Source organism: Pelodiscus sinensis, chromosome 5, assembly GCF_052426305.1.
Source record: "Pelodiscus sinensis isolate ZL-2025 chromosome 5, ASM5242630v1, whole genome shotgun sequence".
Lineage (NCBI taxonomy): Eukaryota > Metazoa > Chordata > Testudines > Trionychidae > Pelodiscus > Pelodiscus sinensis.
This window is the reverse complement of record NC_143056.1, coordinates 10940736-10961007: the sequence shown is the minus strand read 5'-3', so window position 1 is coordinate 10961007 and position 20272 is coordinate 10940736. Positions and strand designations below refer to the sequence as shown.

Genomic DNA, 20272 nt, shown 5'->3' with positions numbered 1-20272 from the left:
GACACTGGCTGCCCTCACTCTGCCCCCCGTCCTCCCATAGGCATGGGTCACCCCTGGGCAGGATATGGGGCTAAATGACTTTGCTGTTTATGCATCATCATCTTCAGTGCATGGACAAATTCCTATGCCACAGTCAACAGTCACTGGCGTAAACAGAGATCTATTAACTATGGCTCTAACTCGCGACTCTGGAGATTGCTCCAGGCATCCTGAGAAGTCATTTTGTCTTTCTGTGCCTCAGTTCCAGCTACAAAATGGAGACAATAGTCTGTCTTTGCTTTTCAGTCTCAGTGCATTAATGGCTGTGGGGTGCTCAGATGCTACGAAGAGGGGGCTATGTAAGAATTTTAGATCAACAACTTCTGGAGCTCTTGGGTACCATGTAACATGCCTGGCAGGGGAATCCTTTTTGATTATCCATATGCTAGAAAATCAGTGCAAGGAAATGGATGCTAGATGTGGCTTGAGAGCTGTAGTTAATATTTGAATCTATCTGTCTCAAATCTGAAATATCAATAAATTATCAGCAGGTACTTGACCCTGTCTTGGTTTATAGCAAGCAGGGAAAAGCCTGAACGGAGAGATCAGAAACACCTCTGTTACATAAAACAGTGGAAAGAAACCTGTTGGTCATTTGGCCAGTGTTTTTCAGAAGTGGCTACTGATTTGGGGCACTTTTTGGATGCCTCAGAGGGGCCTGATTTTCAGATAATGCCACCCACCCACCTTCTAAAAATCAGGCCATTTTCAGGTGTGTCACAAGTTGAGTGCCCACAAAATCACTGATCGCTTTGAAAAATCTTGGCTTTAAACTCACCAGTTTTCAAGGTAAATTTATGTTGGGGTTAGGGAGAATTTAGAATATTTTTTCCACTTTGTTGCTGACATAAACACGAGGTCAGGAACTAATGCACTTTAGATAGGGTTTCCCTTTTGTTCCAAGTGATCTTACATCTTTCCCACAAAAGTGCCAGGACAGATATAAAAATGTAAAGCACACTAGCAGGATCAAAGCATTTTATAACAGTACATTCAAAACCAGTCGCCTGGTCACAGCTGGAGCAGAAACAGTTGCCAAAGCTCATGTTTTCCCAGCCACGGATGCGGATCCTTTTCAAATTGAAATTTGCAACTAGAGTTATATGTAGTAGAAGTGTTCATTTCTGTAGCAGTTTTGCCCTGTTGTTTTATTCTATTTCATTGTTATCCAAAGCAAAATCTACTGTCATGCACATTTAGAAGGATTCCTTATGGTTTGGAATATGGCTCTTGAGTTTGGTAAATTGACTTACAGCTGATTTTCCTCAATTTCATTTGCAAGGGCTTGTATCATTGGCCACTATCGGGTGTTAATATATTGCTCTTGTTTGGAAGCGATGGCTTGAAATGCTTGAAATAGCAGTATGCTTGTCACACGAACCTCAGGCAGTGTTGCTATAGCTAAGGCTTGTTAATGATTCCATTATAAACTCCTGTTTGCAGAAACTGTTTTCCTAAACCAATCTCCATGCTGTATTTATATTATGCAAATATAGAATGACTAGAAGTTTATTAGTGGATGGTTAAATGTTTGCATAACAGGCTGTATTTTTGAAATGCGATTAGTCCATCATGAAGGCTGCTGTCTCTTTGGACTTTTGGGGGTGGGGGGGGGAATCTACTGTAAATTTTAACTTCAGAACACTGGTTTCCACACAGCACTGAAAATCCATTAGCTACAGGCAATCGTTAAGAAGTGAGCATCTTCACATAGGATGCTGCAGTGTAAATAGTTGCGGAAAAGATGTGAACACAGTAGAGGCCAGGTTGTGCATGTTGGAGACAGAAGGGTTCTGGAGATACGATGCCCCTAGCAAGTACTCCAGTAGAACCGGTTCTGGGAGTGGGGCCAGACCCCATACAAGCAGGGAAGTGTAGGGTGTTCAGCTGTGGAGAATAGAAAGGGAAAGGCAGAGACTGGGCCAGGTTTCATCCAGCCACGAGGGTCTCAAATACTTCCAGGAATGTCTCTTTTTAAAATAGTCTTTCACATCAGCCCCCTTCCAAGCAGAAATGTGAAACTCATTAGGACGGGGTAGCGTGGTTCCCCAGGTGTGTTCAGCCCTCTCTGTGCCGGGTGCAGAGCTCACTCTCTGGTCATGCTGCTGTGTCTGCCCTCTGCTCATTCCAGCTCCTCCTTAGCAGTGATGCATAGAGGGAACAATTCTTGCCCTCCACCCCAAGCCCACTGCATTTGACCAGGGGAACTCAAGAGTGGACTGGGGAGAAGGACCCTAGGGCCCTCTTCCACCATGCTCCAGAGTCCAGGTTGGAACTCGCCTCGGTGCTCTTACCTCACCTAGAGCTGGCCAAGAACCCCGTGGGGTGGTCGGGTACCCTGCACCCACTCCTGTCCCTGGCTGCTCCTCTGCAGCACCCATTGAGTGTGGGGGAAGTGCATGAGGAAGTGGGGGCAGAACCAGGCTAGCCATTTTACACCTGGACTGAGTAACTTGTCAAGTGCCCAAATCAGCTTGGTGATTCTGAGAAGCTGCCTTCCCTAGGAAGCTTCAAATGTGACCGGCTAGGTCAGTGATTCTGAACTCTTTCATTCCTTGACAGTCCTGGGCCCTCCTCCTGTGTAGGTAGTAAAAGTAAGGTGGTTGTGACCTACTGTAGGTTGTAAACCCTCGGTCGAGAGCTCCTGTGTTAGGCTGTTACCAAAGCCACACGTGCATGGGGCTGTGATTAGTGGTGGCCCTTAGACTATTTCCAGCTTTGCCCAAGACAGGTCAGCAGAGTAACTTGCCTGCCTGCAGCATTCCTTTGCATGCTGCTATGGTTGTGACAGGAAGTATCTTGAATACTTTAAAATATGTCTTTGTAAAGATGCAGTCTAGTTCAAACAGGAATTTATTTTGGGGCTGTTCTCAGGCTTGTCTTATGCAGGCAGTTAGATCAGGGACATAGAATTTCTGAATCTATTAAAAATACTGGTGATACCCACTTGCAAATATTTGTTTAGAGCCAGATTCTGGCACCCCTGCCAAGGCACCCTTGAAGCCACGGTGATGGGCACAGCATGAATCTAGGTAGATGTTAAATAGTACTTGACTGAGCCAAGTAGCCCCATGGAGTTCTGTGGTACTGTTCAAATGAGCAAAGATGGCAGAAGCTTCAGAGAGGTAGCCAAGTTGGTGTGTAACTGGAAAAACTTAAAAAACAACAAATAGCCTAGCAGCACCTTAAAGACTAACAAAACATGGTAGATGGCTGTGCCCATGAAAGCTTATGATACCAAAGATGGCAGAGCCAGCCACTCTGTTATCTATGGCCATGTCTTTACTATGGGGAAGATCAGTGGTTTCCAGATCAATCTTCCAGAGTTTGATTTAGCAGGTCTAGTAAAGCTAAATCAAACTCAGAGGTGCCCCTATTGGCCACTGGTGTTCCTGCAAGGAGTAAGAGAAGCCCATAGGAGCCTTTGATCCTGTTGACCTCCCGCTATGGGGATGGCAGGGAAACTCGAATTAAAGTAAGTCGACTCCAGCTATGTAATTAACATAGCTGCAGTTGCGTATCTTAATTCAACCTTCTCCTTTAGTGTAGATCTGGCCTAAGAAAGTTGGCAAGATATGAAGGGACACTACTGTACATATGTAGAAAGACTAAACTTTTCCACAGCTACAATACAAAGCACACTGAAAAACAGGAGGAGGTATAGGAGCTGCCTCAGGGGAAGCATGGAAGAATGTAGACCAAGTATGGACTATCTATCTATATTGAGACTAATGATTTTTTGTAAAGCCCTAAAATACTAGAAAGATGCCTACAGTATAAAGGTTAGCTAGCAGATGGATAGATAGATACTATATGTTCTGTTGTCCTGGGCTGCTGTGATTTTAGTGTCCTTTAGGAGACACATTATTCAACGCTTATTAAACACAATTAATTTAATTATAAGATATTGTCACAATAAGAGGATCAGAAACGTGTACTGCAGAACTCCCTTGCAATTGTTACCGAGAAAGCTCCTGTCTGATGCCTGAACAGAGAGAAGAGATTATATGTGAAACTATGGCTTTAATCCAAAAGGGGTTGCAGCACTTTAAAGTTGAAAAGAGCATTAGCTAATATATTTATATTTTAACTGCTGCGCTTAACAATGGAACAAAATAAAAGTGTTAGCAGAGGTCAAGCATTGTTTGAATGTGTTGCAAATGGTTTCCCAGGGAAACAGCAAATCAGTACTCATAGCCTGCTGCAGCATCTCCAGAACGCTACATTCCAGCCATAGCCGAGTGCTTACTATTGAACTGGGGAGCAAAAGCAATGCAGAGGCTAAAGACGAAGTGAGTGCACGGCTTACGCGAACAATTTTAAAGGATGAAGAAACATTCAGCGAGAGTGGCACCTTTAGCATCTTACAGTGTCTCTGAATTAAATTCAGCAATACCGGATGGTAAATGCTCTTTTAATTCATATCTACCCTTGGGGATGCAATTAGTTGACATGCTACTCTTGTTCTTTTCCAGCTTGTATGTCTCTATGTGTTTTTAAAAAGTAACTGAAGCTTTTAAATATTTCTCTCACTTTATTTCATTTTTTTCTTTTAAAATGAGTGCAGTCAAAAATGTCTAGATTTTCAATATGCAACTGGTATGGGAACAATTTTGGGTGGAGAACTAATATTAAAATGAGGGATAACTGAGAAAGTTGGTTTGCCTTTGTTTTCACTTGAGGAAAAGGTACAAAATTTAGCTCTGTGCTAGCTTCTCCAGTTGTCCATATTATTTATATACCAGGCTTGAGATCTAGCACTGCGTTTTAAACATTGTAATGTGTGGTACTAACTTCCAGTGCTGGCTGCCTCTTAACTTAAGATAGAAGAGACAGTAATAGTTCCTTTCTGCTAGTTCCTTCTCCTTATTTCTTAGAACAGTAGTGGATGGGAACAACTGTATAATACACGTTACAGAATAGCAATGAGAGCTGGGGGGGATGTTTCCTATGTTGTTGAATTGAGATGACAACCTAATGTAAAGTGCAGCAGGAATGCTCATTTGCATTCCCTGATGAGTGCTGACTAACCTCACGTCACAGTTATTGCTTAGGCATTACAGATATTTGCTGTACATTAGCTGGTGATATAGATAAAAAGCTTGGAAAATATTTATATTTCTGGGTATAAATCAAAGAGAAGGAAGAAAGATTTGAAGAAGTCTTTACTATGACTCAAGTTCAGGGTTCATTTTATTTGACTGTATGCCCATAGGTATCCCAACTTTACTTTCTTTCAAGTTTACCACATTTGAATTTCAAATATCTCAAGGAGCAGAGGTGTTCTTTAAAAAGTAGCTGATGGAGGCAGAACTGCATTTTAAATTTACTCTTTATGGTATGCTGTTACGGATGATCTTTTTGTGGTGGTGTAAGATACATTTTATCTTTGGTTTGATTTTTGTGGCTCCTGCTAGCAATGGAAATATTATTACTTTGCATTGTATATGTTAAATTCCGTACTTTGTTCATGGTGAAAAGAAAGTTATGGAATTTAAAAAAAATACTGTATAGTGCCTATCGACAGAAGCATGACAGCAGTGTGGCTTAAAGTTCTTAAGAGGATTTGACCCACTAAATTTCAGGTGGGACTAGTTTCCTATACAAGAGCAACTATTTTACAAATAGTCTATTGCATGCTAACTTTGGAATATGTGTGATGTGCAAAATTAATATTGGCATGCTATTTTTGCATCTAGTCTAGTTAAATTTGTTTCTTTTCTGATAAAAGTTTTTAAAAAACCCAAAAGCAAAGCTAGAGTTGACTTCTTATGTTGACCGTCTCTATGGTCTTGTGGCACCTGATATAAAGAAGTCCTCACTGTTAAGGCTTTGTTGACAGGCCACCGAAGTTACACAACTTCAGCTACATGAATAACATAGTTAAAGTTGACATACTTAGGTCTGCTTCCCGCAGTAAGTTGACAGCTAACACTCTCCCATCAATTCCACTTTCATTTTGATAGCGTACTAGAGTCAACGGGAGACCACTTGGTGATTGATTTATTGCATCTATACTAGTGATCAAACCATCCCATAATGAAGGCATTCCCTTAATTCATGTATTCAGATTCTGGTAAGTGTTTTGCTTTTTGAAGAAGCAGTATTCAAATTATAATAATTCAACTGAGTTTTAAGTTGGAGTATTTATAGGATAGTTTTACCAGTTACAAAACTCATAATAACAGCCACACTTGGTCAGACCATTGGTCAGCTGGGGTATGTCTAGACTGCATCCCTCTGTCGGCAGAGGGATGCAGATTAGGCAGGTCGACACTGCAAATGAGGCAAGGATTGAAATATCCCGTGCTTAATTTGCATAAAAATGGCTGCCGCATTGTGCCAACTCAGCACTTTGTCCGCAAAAAGCGGCAGTCTAGAGGGGGATCTGTTGAGAAAGAAAGCCTTTTTTGGCAGATCCTGTAAACCTACTTGCAGGAGGCATAAGGGATCTGTCGAAAAAGATTTTCTTTCTTGACAGATCCCCCTCTAGACTGCCGCTTTTTGCTGACAAAGTGCTGAGTCAGCAAAACACGGCGACCATTTTTATGCACATTAGGCACGGGATATTTAAATCCCTGCCTCATTTGCAATGTCGACCTGCCTAATCTGCATCTCTCTGCCGTCAGAGGGATGCAGTCTAGACATACCCCAGCTGTTTTTTGTTGTTGTTGTTATTGGAAATGTGGTAGCATCTAGGAGCACCAGCCATGACCCAGGATGTTAGGGGCTATACAATCACAGAACAAAAAAAATCCCTGCCTGAAAGCGCTCACAAAGTCTACAATAAAAGATAGATCTTTAAAGATTGCCGTAGTCAAAACACTGTAAAGAATACCAGATCCAGGGGCTGTTCTTCGCCTCATCCATCCCATGGAAGACAGGAATGTCTGTAGTCCACTTGAGGTTACACTGGCGCACTTCCACACTGAAAAAGAAAACCCTGCTGTGTAAACAAGAATAAAAGGCTGTGGCATGGGAGGAAGTGGCTGGATGCAAAATGTATCATTTCAGACAGGCCAAGGATGGAAACATTTGTCCAACAGATGAAACTAGCAAAGCAGAACAAAAACCACAGCTGCTGCTAGTTCATATATTAAATGCAAATATGTGCAGCCAGGTCTGCAAAGATTCTAGCTGGATGTTCCACAGATTCTTCCAGAGGATAGGCAGCTGATTTCAAATGAATGAATTCTGGTTGCCTGACTCCCTTAGGCTCCTCTGCAAAATCCCAGACTCAGACTGGTCATACTCATTTGAGAAGTCATGACATCGTCAGAAAACCTGCTTAGTTATGACTTACCATGTATGAATCAGCAATGTCCTGCCAAGAGACTTGCCCGTCTCTCTCCAATTTCTAAGGATAGACGTTCACCTGTTAAATAGCAACTGGCAGTAGGGATGTTAAATTTAGATTAATTAACTAATCGAATAGTCGATGGGATTTCCACCGAGTATTTGATTAGTCATAAAGGGCACTTCTGCCTTTGAACTGTAGCAAGAGCCCTGCCGGGCTCAAGAGCAGACGCCCAGCAGGGAGCGCGGGGACAGCAGTGGACTGGTTCCGCTCTTCTTGCAGCACCTGAGCCTTTGAAATGTACAAGAACCCACTTGGGGCTTTTAAACCAGCTTCCCCCCAGCACTGGCTCCTGCTCCCCCCTTCTTGCTGACTCTCTCTCATAGAGGCAGCAAGGGATGGGGAAGCGACTAGTCACATCACTAGTTGCCTAGTCGCTTGCATCCCTAACTGGCAGCAGTTTTTGAAAACTTACCAGGCGTTTGAGTAGAGGCCAAGGACTGAATTAGCAGGGAGGCTGAGTTGTTCTCTGAGTGGTGAGACACTGGGTAAGGGATTGTGGCTGATGGTGTTGTATCTCTTGTGGCTAAATAGAGATTAGAGTGTCTGTATTTTTACGTCCAAAATCTTTCCTGAGCAAGAGCTAACCAGACATCATAATCAAATCTGAACAATACCCAGTCTCACCCCAAATCCTGACTTGTATTATGTCCCTCCTTTCCCAAAGTCTGAGCAAAGACATAGCAGAGGGACTTTTCCTATTTTATCAATCCCTACATGACAAGAAAGTCTGGTACAAATGATGGAAAACTCTGTTAGGAGTAGTCTTCTAACAACAGCAGAGTTGTCTGAGACTGTCTTTTGACATGGGACTCCCCAGTGACAGAAAACCCTCCAAAAAACTCTTAAAAACCCTCCACTCATAGGATGCAGGGACATTCTTGCCACTGGACAGTCTGAAATTTCTCCTGGACGTCCTCTGTGATGTGAAAGCCTTGGGATGCAGATATGATAGAGGTCTATAAAATCATGAGTGGTGTGGAGAGGGCTGATAAAGAAAAGTTATTTATTAGTTCCCATAATAGAAGAACTAGAGGACACCAAATGAAATTAATGGGTAGCAGGTTTAAAACTAATAAAAGGAAGTTCTTCTTCACACAGCGTGTTGTCAACCTGTGGAACTCCTTGCCAGAGGAGGCTGTGAAGGCTAGGACTATAATAGAGTTTAAAGAGAAGCTGGATAAATTCATGGAGGTTAGGTCCATAAAAGGCTATTAGCCAGGGGATAAAATGGTGTCCTTGGCCTCTGTTTGTCAGAGGCTGGAGAGGGATGGCAGGAGACAAATCGCTTGATCATTGTCTTCGGTCCACCCTCTCTGGGGCACCTGGTGCTGGCCACTGTTGGTAGACAGGATACTGGGCTAGATGGACCTTTGGTCTGACCCAGTACGGCCGTTCTTATGTTCTTATGTTCTTGTGTTATGTTCTTATGGTGTTCCACATGAATCATCTTAATGATGTTCTCCTATACGGGTCAGCATGGAGGGAAGCAAAGCAGCCACAAAGATGGACAGAAAGGTGCTGGCTACGGTCTAGACTCTAAGGCAGGGTTTCCCAACCTATGGGTCGGGACCCAAATATCGGTCGCCATTACATTTCAAAAGGGTCGCCAGGTGGCTCTTAAGGAGCTTTTCACACATTTTTTGAATTGAATAGACTACTTGTTTCTATTCGGGACACCTTTCAGGGCTTTGAATGTTTTTGTTCCCGGGTGACATGAAAACAACCATTTTGAATGTTTTTATAAAACCATATACAAATGTCCCTTCCTGGAGCAAAACCAGCAAGTATTCAGTTCTGGTGTCTTCTTCCCATCCCCGGAAATGACCACCCTGGACCTCGGAAACCTTGTAGCTGAAATCAGTCCATCTCCATAACACATTTGTGCTTCCAGGAAAGAGCACGTTTCCGTGACGATACATTTGGTTGAATGTAGGGTGGTGCTAGAGCTACCCATTCAGTCGGCACAGCCGGTTGTGCCTCCCTGTGTGTCTGTGGGAAAGAAATACGAAGAAAGCATTTCGTGTATTTCTGCTGGTCTCATAACGCTGCTTGTGCATTTTACGAGGTGCTGAGAAGTAATGGATTGGCCACTCCATGCCTCACGGCTCTGTCTGTAAAGTGAAGATAAGAATAATTCATTTATCTCGCCCAGGGCTGCCGATGGGGAGGGAAGGGCAGCTGGCCTGGGGCCTGGTCATTTAAAAGGGTGCCCAGATGCCACTGCTGAGGTGACTCTGGGCCCTTTAAATCACTCCTAAAGCCCTGGCTGGGACAGGACAGGCCGCGCTGAAGGGCTGGCTGGGGCAGGCTAGCCCCCAAGGCAGAAGCGACTGCTGGGGAGGAACATAAAGGGGCATCGACCATGTGACTGCCCCTCCCCGTGTGACTCCTCTTCATGCCATCCTTAACCCCAGGCCTACTCCACCCCACTCCACCCCTACCCCCAAGCACCCGGCCAAGCTCCAGTGCCACCCCTCCCCCACTCCACCTCTTCCCCCAAATTTCCTCCCCCCGAGTGACAGGGGAGCAGCGGGGGCCTGGTGCTGGCAGCAGGGGTCGCCCTCACCTGCATTCACCAGCAGCAGCAAGGGGAAATGGAGCGACCTGGCCCCGGCCCGCTTCACTCTACTAGCTCCCAGCCATGTTGCTCCACATCCCACTGCCAGTGGGTATTGGGAGGCGGTTCCACCCCTCCGGCAAGTCCCCGTCTTTGAGTGACGTGGCCGGGAGCTGAGGGAGTAGAACAGGCTGAGGCCAGATTGATCCTCTTTGTGCTGCCTGGGGTGGGGGGCTGGCCTGGCCCCTACTGCCAGCCCTTCCCCCATAGCCCAGACTGCGCTGGGCTATGTAGGCCCCCCCCCCCCCCGCAAGGTGAGGGACTCAGGATGGTTGCTCCAAACCATATGTTCCCATAATATAAGAACTAGGGGCCACCAAATGAAACTAATGGGCAGCAGGTTTAAAACAAATAAAAGGAAGTTCTTCTTCACACAGCGCAATCAATCTGTGGAACTTCTTGCCTGAGGAGATTGTGAAGGCTAGGACTATACCAGGCTTTAAAAGAGAACTAGATAAATTCATGGAGGTTAAGTCCATAAATGGCTATTAGCCAGTCTGGGTAAGGAACGGTGTCCCTAGCCTCTGTTTGTCAGAGGGTGGAGATGGATGACAGGAGAGAGAGAGCTTGATCATTACCTGTTTGATTCACTCTGTCTGGGGCACCTGGTACTGGCCACTGTCGGCAGACAGGGTACTGGGCTGGATAGACCTTTGGGCTGACCCAGTACGACCGTTCTTATATAAACCGTCCAATGGACAGGATGTCCCCTTACCTCTCTCCCCCACAGTGTGTGTGGAGGGCACATGACTCTCCGTGCCTCCCTTGCTGCCACAGCCCCACTCCTTCCCCCCGTCCCTCCCACATTACTCAGGTTCCCAGCAATTCTGTCTGCAGCCCTGATCCCACCCTTCGATTTGTATGTTTAGGTCAAAAGTCAGGCAAACATCCCAAGTGGGCCTTTGAAGTTAAGCCTGAGCTTAAGCCCTATTGTCAATTTTAATCCTAAATTGTCTCTTTGTGTGTGTGTTTTGTGTGTGGGGGAGGGCAGAATGGTCAGTTGACCAGCTGGCCTAGTGGTCAGGGTTCTGCTAGCCTAGTCATCCCAGTGGGGAGCAGCTCCCCTGGACGTTCTGTCACAAAGGGGTGGGGGAGAGGTAAAGTAGGGGGACCTAGACCCCGTCCACTCCAGTGGTTCCTGATCCGGAGCCTTGAGAGCGGAGAGTTTATCAAAGCATCTGTCCCATTTATTGACAGCCTGGGTCACTTCAATTATAGAGTTGTTTGTTTGTTTGTTTAAAATCTGAGTAGTTTCTTTCCCAGTGTTCAAAGACTGAGCTGGATTCTCCCCTCACAGCAGTTTTATGCCCAGTGTAAAACCATAAATTTCAGTGGAGTTACTTTTGTTTTACTGCAGTGAAAGTGATGTGTGAATCCTGCCCATAGTCAGGGCTGTATAACAACACTGGACTTTTCAGAATGTTCCTTTTGTGTCTATAGAGATATAAACCTTTTATTTTAGGAATAAAATATATAAATCAGTGAGGCTAGAAGAGGCAGTGTACAGTAAGTTTTATTACAAAGATGGTTCATAATAAAAGACTTGTGTTTGACATGTGTGGCTCAGCTTTAGATCATATATTTTGTGTTTAGGTATCCCAACTGGCAATGCATCCACACCAGATGATGGGCCTGAGCCAAAGCCCATTGAAGTCAATGGCAGTGTTTCCATTTACTTCAGTCAGTTTTGGGTCAAGCCCAGTGGCACAGAGACTTTGTGTGGCTATGTTTGTGGCAAAAGATATCCCTTTTTTTCCTTCATTATTTTAAAAATATGCTAGAGAGAGATGAAATACAAGGACCCGATTCTGAAACTCTTAACTCAGTTGAACTGAGGATACATCTACACAGCAAAGTAACACCGCTGGTAGGCCTGGGGCTGCTGAGTGGGGCTGTGGAGTTTTTGTTGCTGATATAAAGCTCCAGAGGTCCCAGGTTCAAATCCACCTGGTGGTGGTTACATATAGACTTCCAGGTGAGGGCTTTTTAGAACCTCCCCCGCACACAGGTGTCTAGTTGCTGTGTAGACGTATCCTTGGTGGCCCAGTTCCTTCCTTCGTACAGAAGGAAATGTCTTTGAGTTTTCCTCAAAAAGGTCATTTAAGCTGACGTCGAAAGGTTGGGATCAGGCCCACAATGCCCTAAGAATATGCTTTTGGGGGCTGTGTTAGTTCCTCCCAATGTTGTCTTCAAGTCGTCATTGTCAAGTCCAAGTCGAGTCTCAAGTCAAGTCTTGAGTCCCTAAAGTCACTTTCGAGTCAAGTCTCAAGTTGAGTCTCAAGTCTTAATTTCAAAAATGTCAAGTCACTTTTGTACAGGCCATCAATATTGGCATTTTCAGACAATTTTTTCACCAAGTCAATTTAACAAAATTAGCAAGTCTCAAGTTGAGTCTCAAGTCACAAACAATGAACCCGAGTCGAGTCTCAAGTTGAGTCACCTAGGCGACTTAAGTCGAACTCGAGTTCAAGTCGTGGGACTCGAGTCAACAACTCTGGTTCCTCCACATATGACCTGGAATTAGCAGAGGATTCCACTGACTTCCTGGATTCCCCAAATGAGGAGCCATGGGCTAATGAATGGGCTGAATGAGCATTCCTCCTTCATCTCAATGGGCCACAAGGTTGTCGTAACCAAGACGGTCTCCCGGGATAGGGTACTTTTGTTAACTGGGCTTGCACACCTAGAATTTGTGGGCTGTGGCATTTGAATCATAGCAGCACTTTGACTGGATGCAGAGAGCTCACATGGCTCTCACAGTCAATGTTGTGTGCCATCAGCACACACCTCACTTCACAAGCCCTTGCTTTAAGTGCATGCCACATTTGTTATCCTAGCAAGAAAAAAATACACAGACGAAAACCAGCAGAATCTGGCAACCCTGTGTGTGGACAACAGTAAACAAAATAGCTTGTGGGCCACACAGAGAACACCAATGGGCTGCAGCTGGCCCACTCTGTCCCAGATCCTGTGTCTCCACATTGTCCTATGTCTCGTCCACATCCTTATCAGCACAACATCATTGGAAATCATACTGCTTAGACATTCCCTGGCAATAGCTGCCCAGGGATTTGCCCTTTAGAAGAGTCACAGTGCAGAAGAGATTCTGCACAAGGGATAATGCAGAGGGTGGCGGTGTTAATTTCTGAGTGACATGGGGTGGACAGAGGAGGTGGCTTGCAGGTCTCTTTGAGCCCTACCCTGCAGCTATCTACCTTTCTACCCCCAGATGCTTGACCCTATGAAGATCTCCCAAAAGGAGGTCTGCACACACAGATTCTCCTTTGTGTGGGGAATAATCAGGGCAGAGATGGAAACATTAGGGTCCTGAGTAGAACTGTTTCAACAGAAGTGCTTTCAGAACTAAAAGAAGTTGTGTCAAAATCAATGTTCTGTTTCGAATTGACATTCTGGAATGTTGACTTTTTTTTAAATGAAATGTTTTGATTGGCTATGTTGAAAGTTTGTTTCAATGTTTCCAAATCAAAATTTTTCAGAACTGTTTGCTCTATGAAAGTGTGTGTGTGTGTGTGTGTCTCCTGTTTTGAAATATTGGAATTTCTTGGGGAATGAAAATTCCATTTTCCAAACAGCTCTAGTTCTGATTAAACATCACATGATTCAGTGTAATAATTCTAGATCCCAAATCAGCTCAATACTACAGTAATTGCATGGCCCAATCTAAGTCCTGTTTAGGTCAATACAGGCTTGAGTTGGGACTAAATTTTAAATACTCTAAAATGTGTCATTCTCCATCACTGAGAGAATTAAAATAATACATAGTCAATATATTTCAAAATGCAACATTTCTTTCTCTGTCTGTCAGCCCATCTCAGAAACTATCTCATAAACATTATTCCTGAGGCTGTGCTGATATTTTCATAGATCTGGTGCATAGAGATTTTTATTTTTGGTGTCAAACAAATTGAAGGTATTGCTGTTCAAATAGGAACAGTGCTATTCATTTGTAGGGTTGCCAAGTGCCCGTTTTTGAACAGGACAGTCCAGTATTTGAGCTTTCTGTTAGGGAAACAAATTGAGAAAATATAACTAAGAAAATACAAATGTCCGGTATTTTCTAAATAAGATGTAATGTAGATTGTGATGAAATGTCAAGTGTGTCTAGTATTTTTGTTGAAACCATCTGGCAACCCTATTCATTTGAGTCTGTTTAAATGAGAGTAAGGAAGAATCTGTTTGGCTAACTGGAGAAGAAAAAAATTAACAAGAGATAGATCCTATAATATTTCCATGCTCCTAATGGGGCTTTAACTAACAAGATAAAAGTACATGTGTGAATTAAATACAAGTTGAGCTAAGAATAATGGCTCATGGACTTGAATACTGATTTGTTTTCCTGCAAGTTCTGCCTCCTCTTGTTACATTTTCAATGAAGGGCCTGATCTAAAGTTTGCTGAAGTCAGAGCAGAGTCCCACTGGGGTTTGGATCCGCCACAAGATGAAGAGCCCTACGCTTACAGAAAGGTTGATGTCCGACACGCCCTTCGGATTTCCATATGTTGGCACAGGAATCAAGCACTTAGGCCCAACCTGCCCTTAGGAACAGGTTTTTCTGTGTCACCCATTGTGTATGCAGGCACACATTTGTAGGCAGAGTTACCAAAGTGGCACCCAGAGTTTGGAGAATTGAACAGAAGAATGGCCATACTGAGTCAGGCCACAGGTTCATCTAGCCCGGTATCCTGTCTGCAGACAGTGGCCAATGCTAGTTGCCCCCAGGGAGAATGAACAGAACAGGGAATCATCAAGCGATCCCACCCCTGTCACCCTTCCCCAGCCTCTGACAAACAGAGGCTAGGGACACCATTCCTGCCTATCCTGGCTAATAGCCACTGGTGGATCTAACCTCCATGAATTTATCTAGCTCTTTTTTAAACCCTGTTAAAGGCCTGGTCTTCATAACATCTGCGGGCAAGGAGTTCCACAGGCTGACTGTGTGTAGCATGAAGAAGTACTTCCTTTTGTGTGTTTTAATCCTGTTGGTTACATTTGGTGACCCTTAGTTCTTATGTTATGGGAACGAGTAAATAACTTTTCCCTATTCACTTTCTCAGTACCAGTCATGATTTTATAGACCTCTATCACATCCTCCCTTAGTCTCCTCTTTTCTAAGATGACAAGTCCAGTCTTTTAAATCTCTCTTCATATGGCAGCTGTTTCAAACCCCTAATTATTTTTGTTGCCCTTTTCTGAACTTTTTCCATTCAGAAGCTTTGGATCAGGCCCATAATACCCTGAGAATGTGCTTTTGGGGGCAGGATTATGTCATGCAGTCACTAGTGGGGGAACTACACATACAAATTAGTTGTAGCTTTGTCCAATGGTTACAACAAAGGATTGGGATTTGGGTTACCAGGATTCTAGTTAAGAGTTTGACACCTACACATCGAGTGGCCTTGGGCAAGTGGCCTTGTTTCTTAGTTTCCCCATATGTAATGTATGAATAGTAATAGTTACCTATCCATCTACCTCCTATGGAGGCTGTGAGGATTGAATAAGGTTTTAAAGATGCTTTAAATGTACTGTGTGCATTAAATGCTAAATATTATTGATCACGTGTTGCAAATATTCATGCTTTGTGCACAGACCTCTAGCTCCTTTCTTTCCCAGTTTGGCCTGGCCTGTAAAAATGTTACAGCCTCATATTGCTGGTGTTTTAAAGGCTGCATTGGAGTTTTTAAAAATGTATTTCAATAGAGGATACAGAGGATGGTGCAGTGATTAGAACCCTGGCCTGGGATTTGAGAGAATCTGTGTTCAGTTTCCATGCTCTGCCATAAACCTTCCATATAACTGCAGGCAAGTCACTTAGCCTCTTCGTGCCTCAGCTGTCCACCTGTAAAATGGGGATAATTAATGCGCTAGGCATCACAGAAACATGGTAGAATAGTGATATCAATGGGACATGTTAATACCAGGGTACAGAAAAGAAAGCAGAGAGTCAAATATAGTAAGAATCATAATGAATCAAACTGTACCAGAGAATCTCTGTGAATAGAAATTCCATGCTTGAACACAGGCCTGGCCAAAGAGTTTGTGGGGCCCAAGGCAGCATGCTGACAGTGACCTAGCCAGTGGATGCTCTAGTTTAAGTCAAACCCAGTTGAGGGGGTTACTGAGTCCTGCTCAGACAGTCACTTGCTGGATACATTCCACAACCCCTTTGGATTTAAGAAAAATTTCAGCTGGTGTCTATTTCAATGTCATTTGCCATGTTTTTACTATTCACTATGACATCATTATACGCTACCGTAAAACTTCCAATAGACGCTCCCAGCGTCTTTTAGTACAAACTGTCCGAGACCCCTGGCTGGCATCTATTAAAACAACTGGTCAGTATACCCAGCAACTAACAGAGTAAAAGACTCATATTGAAGGTTATTGTACAATTTTCTGTGACTTGACACCATTTTGAATATGGTTGAAGACGACTGCGTCAATTCCGTGTTTCAGGAAGCTGGTGTAAGTTTACCCCATGTGTGAGACCCAGGGGTCCCTCTGCCCTGTTCCAGTCTCTTACATGGGAGACACCTCCCTCCCCATCATGCTACAGGATATGGGGAGGAGGGAGAAATTCTCTCAATAGAGCAGGGTTTCTCTTCCCCTGACTACCTGACCAGGATGGCTGTAGTGACTGTGAAATGCTCTGGTAGGCTAGAGAGGCTACAAAACCAATAATAACCCCAATAATAATAGGGGATTTCAGCTATCCTCTTATTGACTGGGAACACATCACCTCAGAACGAGATGCAGAGAGAAAATTGCTAGACACCATTAATGACAACATCTTGGAGTGGTCTGAAACTCATAAGGGAAGAGTATCATTTTTTATTTAATCTGAGCGGTGTACAGGATTTAGTCCAAGAGGTGAATACAGTGAACTGCTTGGTAATAGTGACCATAAATGCAATTAAGTTTAACATTCATGTAGGGGGTGGGGGAAATACCAAAGAGACCCACTTCAGTAGCTTTTAACGTCATAAAGGGCCACTACACAAAAATGAGGAGACTAAACAAAAATTAAAAGGAGCAGTCACAAGAGTGAAATGCCCGCAAGCTGCACTGAAGCTTTTTTTTTTTTTTTTTTTTTTTACAAAAACACTGTAATAGGGGCTCAAATGAAATGTACATCCCAAATAATAATTTAAAGAACGCAAGCAAGAGATCCACACAAAAAAGTTACCTTGGCTAAACAAATAAAAGAGACAGAGCCAAAAAGGCATGCTTTAAAAAATGAAAGTCAAATGCCAAGGAGAATAGAAAGGAACATAAGTCCTGGCAAGTCAAGTGTAAAAGTATGAATTAGGCAGGCCAAAAGAGAATGTGAAAAGCTACTAGAAAAAGAGACAAAAACTAACGGCAAAATTATTTTTAAGAACACCAGGAGCGGGAACCCTGCCAATCAGTGGGACGACTGGACAATTGAGGTGATAAAGAAGCATTCAACGAAGAGAAGGCCATTGTAAAGAAGCAAAATGAATTCTTTGCTTTGGTCTTCACTGAAGAGGATGTGAGGGAGATAGCTATAACACGGCTATTCTTTCTAGGTGACAGATCTGAGGAACAGTCCCAGATTGAGGTGTCAGTGGAGGAGGTTTGGGGACAAATTGATAAATTAAACAGCAGTAAGTCACCAGGGCCAGACAGTATTTATTCAAGCGTTCTGAAGGGACTTTTACATGAAATTGTAGGACTACTAACTGTGGTATGTAACCCATGGCTTAAATCAGCCTCTTGTGCCAGAAGACTGGAAGATAGCTCATGTAACACTGATTGTTGAAAAAGACTTGAGAGGTGATCCTGGTGATTACAGGCTGGTAAGGCTAACTTCAAGACCAGGCAATTCTGTTCAATGTATAGTAAAGAACAGAATTATCAGACACAAAAATGAACATCGTATGTTGGGGAAGAGTCATGCCTCACCTATCTACAGGCCGAACCTCCCAAATCCGGGACTCTCTGGTTCGGCAACATCCATGGTCCGGCAGGGCCATGGATGTTGCTTGACCAAAGAGCACAGGAGGCAGCAGTGGGAGACAAGATAGGGGCTAGGGAGCTCAGGCCGGATCAACAGCAGCTGGGCCAGGCTGGGAATCTCCGACGTCAATGGGGTAGGTGTGGCTGGGGAACCCCAGCTAGGGGCAGGGGAATCCTCAGTGTCAGCTGGGCCAGGCGGCTGGGGAATCCTGGCCCGAGCCGAGGAACCCATGGCTACAGAGGGGCTGCTGGTGGTGGGAGGCCTGGCTAGGGAGCCTCTGGCAGGAACAGGGCCGGAAGTAGCCAGGCAGCCCCTATTGGAACTCTGGAAAACCCCTGGTGACAGCAGAGCTGGGGTGACTGGGCAGCACTGGCTAAGAACGCCCCTGTGAAGTGGGGCTGGCAGAGGCAGACGGCCCTTTCAGGGAGCCCCAGGGAATCGCCGGCCCCAGCAAGGCCGGCCCTAGTAGAGGGGCGAGGTGGCCGGGCGGCCCCTTCTGGGGAACACCCTGCAGCAGCGCAGCTGCAGTGGCTAGGTGGTCCCAGCTGGGGTTCGGGAGCCCCAGCCGGGTCAGCATTAGAGGGGCCAGGGCAGGGCAGAGAGACCCAGGGAGAGGAGTCTGGGAGTGGGCAGCCAGAAGAGGAGCACTGACCTCCCTTGGTCCAGCAACTCTCTGGTTCGGGACAGCTCAGGTCCTGAGAGTGCCAGACCAGGGAGGTCCAACCTGTACTAGAATTCTCTGAAAGTGTCAACAAGCATGTGGACAGGGGTGATCCAATGGGCATAGTGTACTTGGATTTTCAAAAAGCTTTGACAGGGTCCCTCACAAAAGGCTCTTAAGCAAAGAAAGCTGTCATGGGATAAGAGGGAAGGTTCTCTAGTGGATCAATGACTACAGCCTCTCTCCGACTTACGAACCGGTTATGGACCAAGCAATTGGTCGTAACTCGGCTTGTTCGTAAGTCGGACCCCATAGAGTTACATGTGACCATGCTGTTCGTAAGCGCGGATCGCGTTCGTAACTCGGGGTCCACCATTTACTGGCTGTAGTTAAAAAGATAGGAAACAAAGGGAAGGAATAAACAGTGTTTTCACAGTGGATAGAGAGGTAAGTAACTGGTTGGTTCCCCCAAGGATCTGAGCGGGACAAGTAGGCTACGTCTACACTGGCCCCTTTTCCGGAAGGGGCATGTAAATTTCACGAGTCGTCGTAGGGAAATCCGCGGGGGATTTAAATATCCCCCGCGGCATTTAAATAAAAATGTCCGCCGCTTTTTTCCGGCTTTTAAAAAAGCCGGAAAAGAGCGTCTAGACTGGCCCCGATCCTCCGGAAAAGGGCACTTTTTCCGGAGGATCGGGGCCAGTCTAGATGCTCTTTTCCGGCTTTTTTAAAAGCCGGAAAAAAGCGGCGGTCATTTTTATTTAAATGCCGCGGGGGATATTTAAATCCCCCGCGGATTTCCCTACGACGACTCGTGAAATTTACATGCCCCTTCCGGAAAAGGGGCCAGTGTAGACGTAGCCGTAGTGTTCAATATGTATGAAGTGGATGGCAATAACGTGGCAAAATTTGCAGATGATACAAAATTACTCAAAATAGTTACGTCCAAAGCTAACAGCAAAGAGTTACAAAGAAGTCTGATAGAATCGGCTGAGTGGGCAACAAAATGGCAGATGAAATTCATTGTTGATAAATGCAAAGTCATGCACATTGAAAACATAATATACATAAGGGCTACGTCTAGACTGGCATGATTTTCCAGAAATGCTTTTAACGGAAAAGTTTTCCGTTAAAAGCATTTGCGGAAAAGAGCGTCTAGATTGGCACGGACGCTTTTCCGCAAAAGCACTTTTTGCAGAAAAGCGTCCGTGCCAATCTAGACGCACTTTTCCGCAAAAAAGCCCCAATCGCCGTTTTCGCCATCGGGGCTTTTTTGCGGAAAACAAATCTGAGCTGTCTACACTGGCCCTTTTGCGGAAAAGCTTTGTGCAAAAGGACTTTTGCCCGAACGGGAGCAGCATCGTATTTCCGCAAGAAGCACTGATTTCAGACAGTAGGAAGTCAGTGTTCTTGCGGAAATTCAAGTGGCCAGTGTAGACAGCTGGCAAGATTTTCCGCAAAAGCAGCTGCTTTTGTGGAAAAACTTGCCAGTCTAGACACAGCCATAGTGACAAAGCTTCTACTGAGACTTAGGGTATGTCTACACTACCCCCCTAGTTCGAACTAGGGGGGGTAATGTAGTCATACGGAGTTGCA

General features: G+C 44.7%; 1 protein-coding gene across 2 annotated transcripts in view; it reads left to right on the top strand.

Annotated features, from left to right (window-relative positions):
• The first annotated feature begins 4282 nt into the window (after positions 1–4282).
• Positions 4283–20272, top strand: part of SLC35F4 (solute carrier family 35 member F4) — a 63509-nt gene continuing 47519 nt past the window's right edge. For both annotated transcript variants that reach the window (XM_014579619.4, XM_089778310.1), the window contains exon 1: positions 4283–4441. In XM_014579619.4, coding sequence (XP_014435105.2) covers positions 4366–4441 — 76 coding nt within the window. In that variant the 5' untranslated portion in view covers positions 4283–4365. The remainder of the gene's footprint in view (positions 4442–20272) is intronic.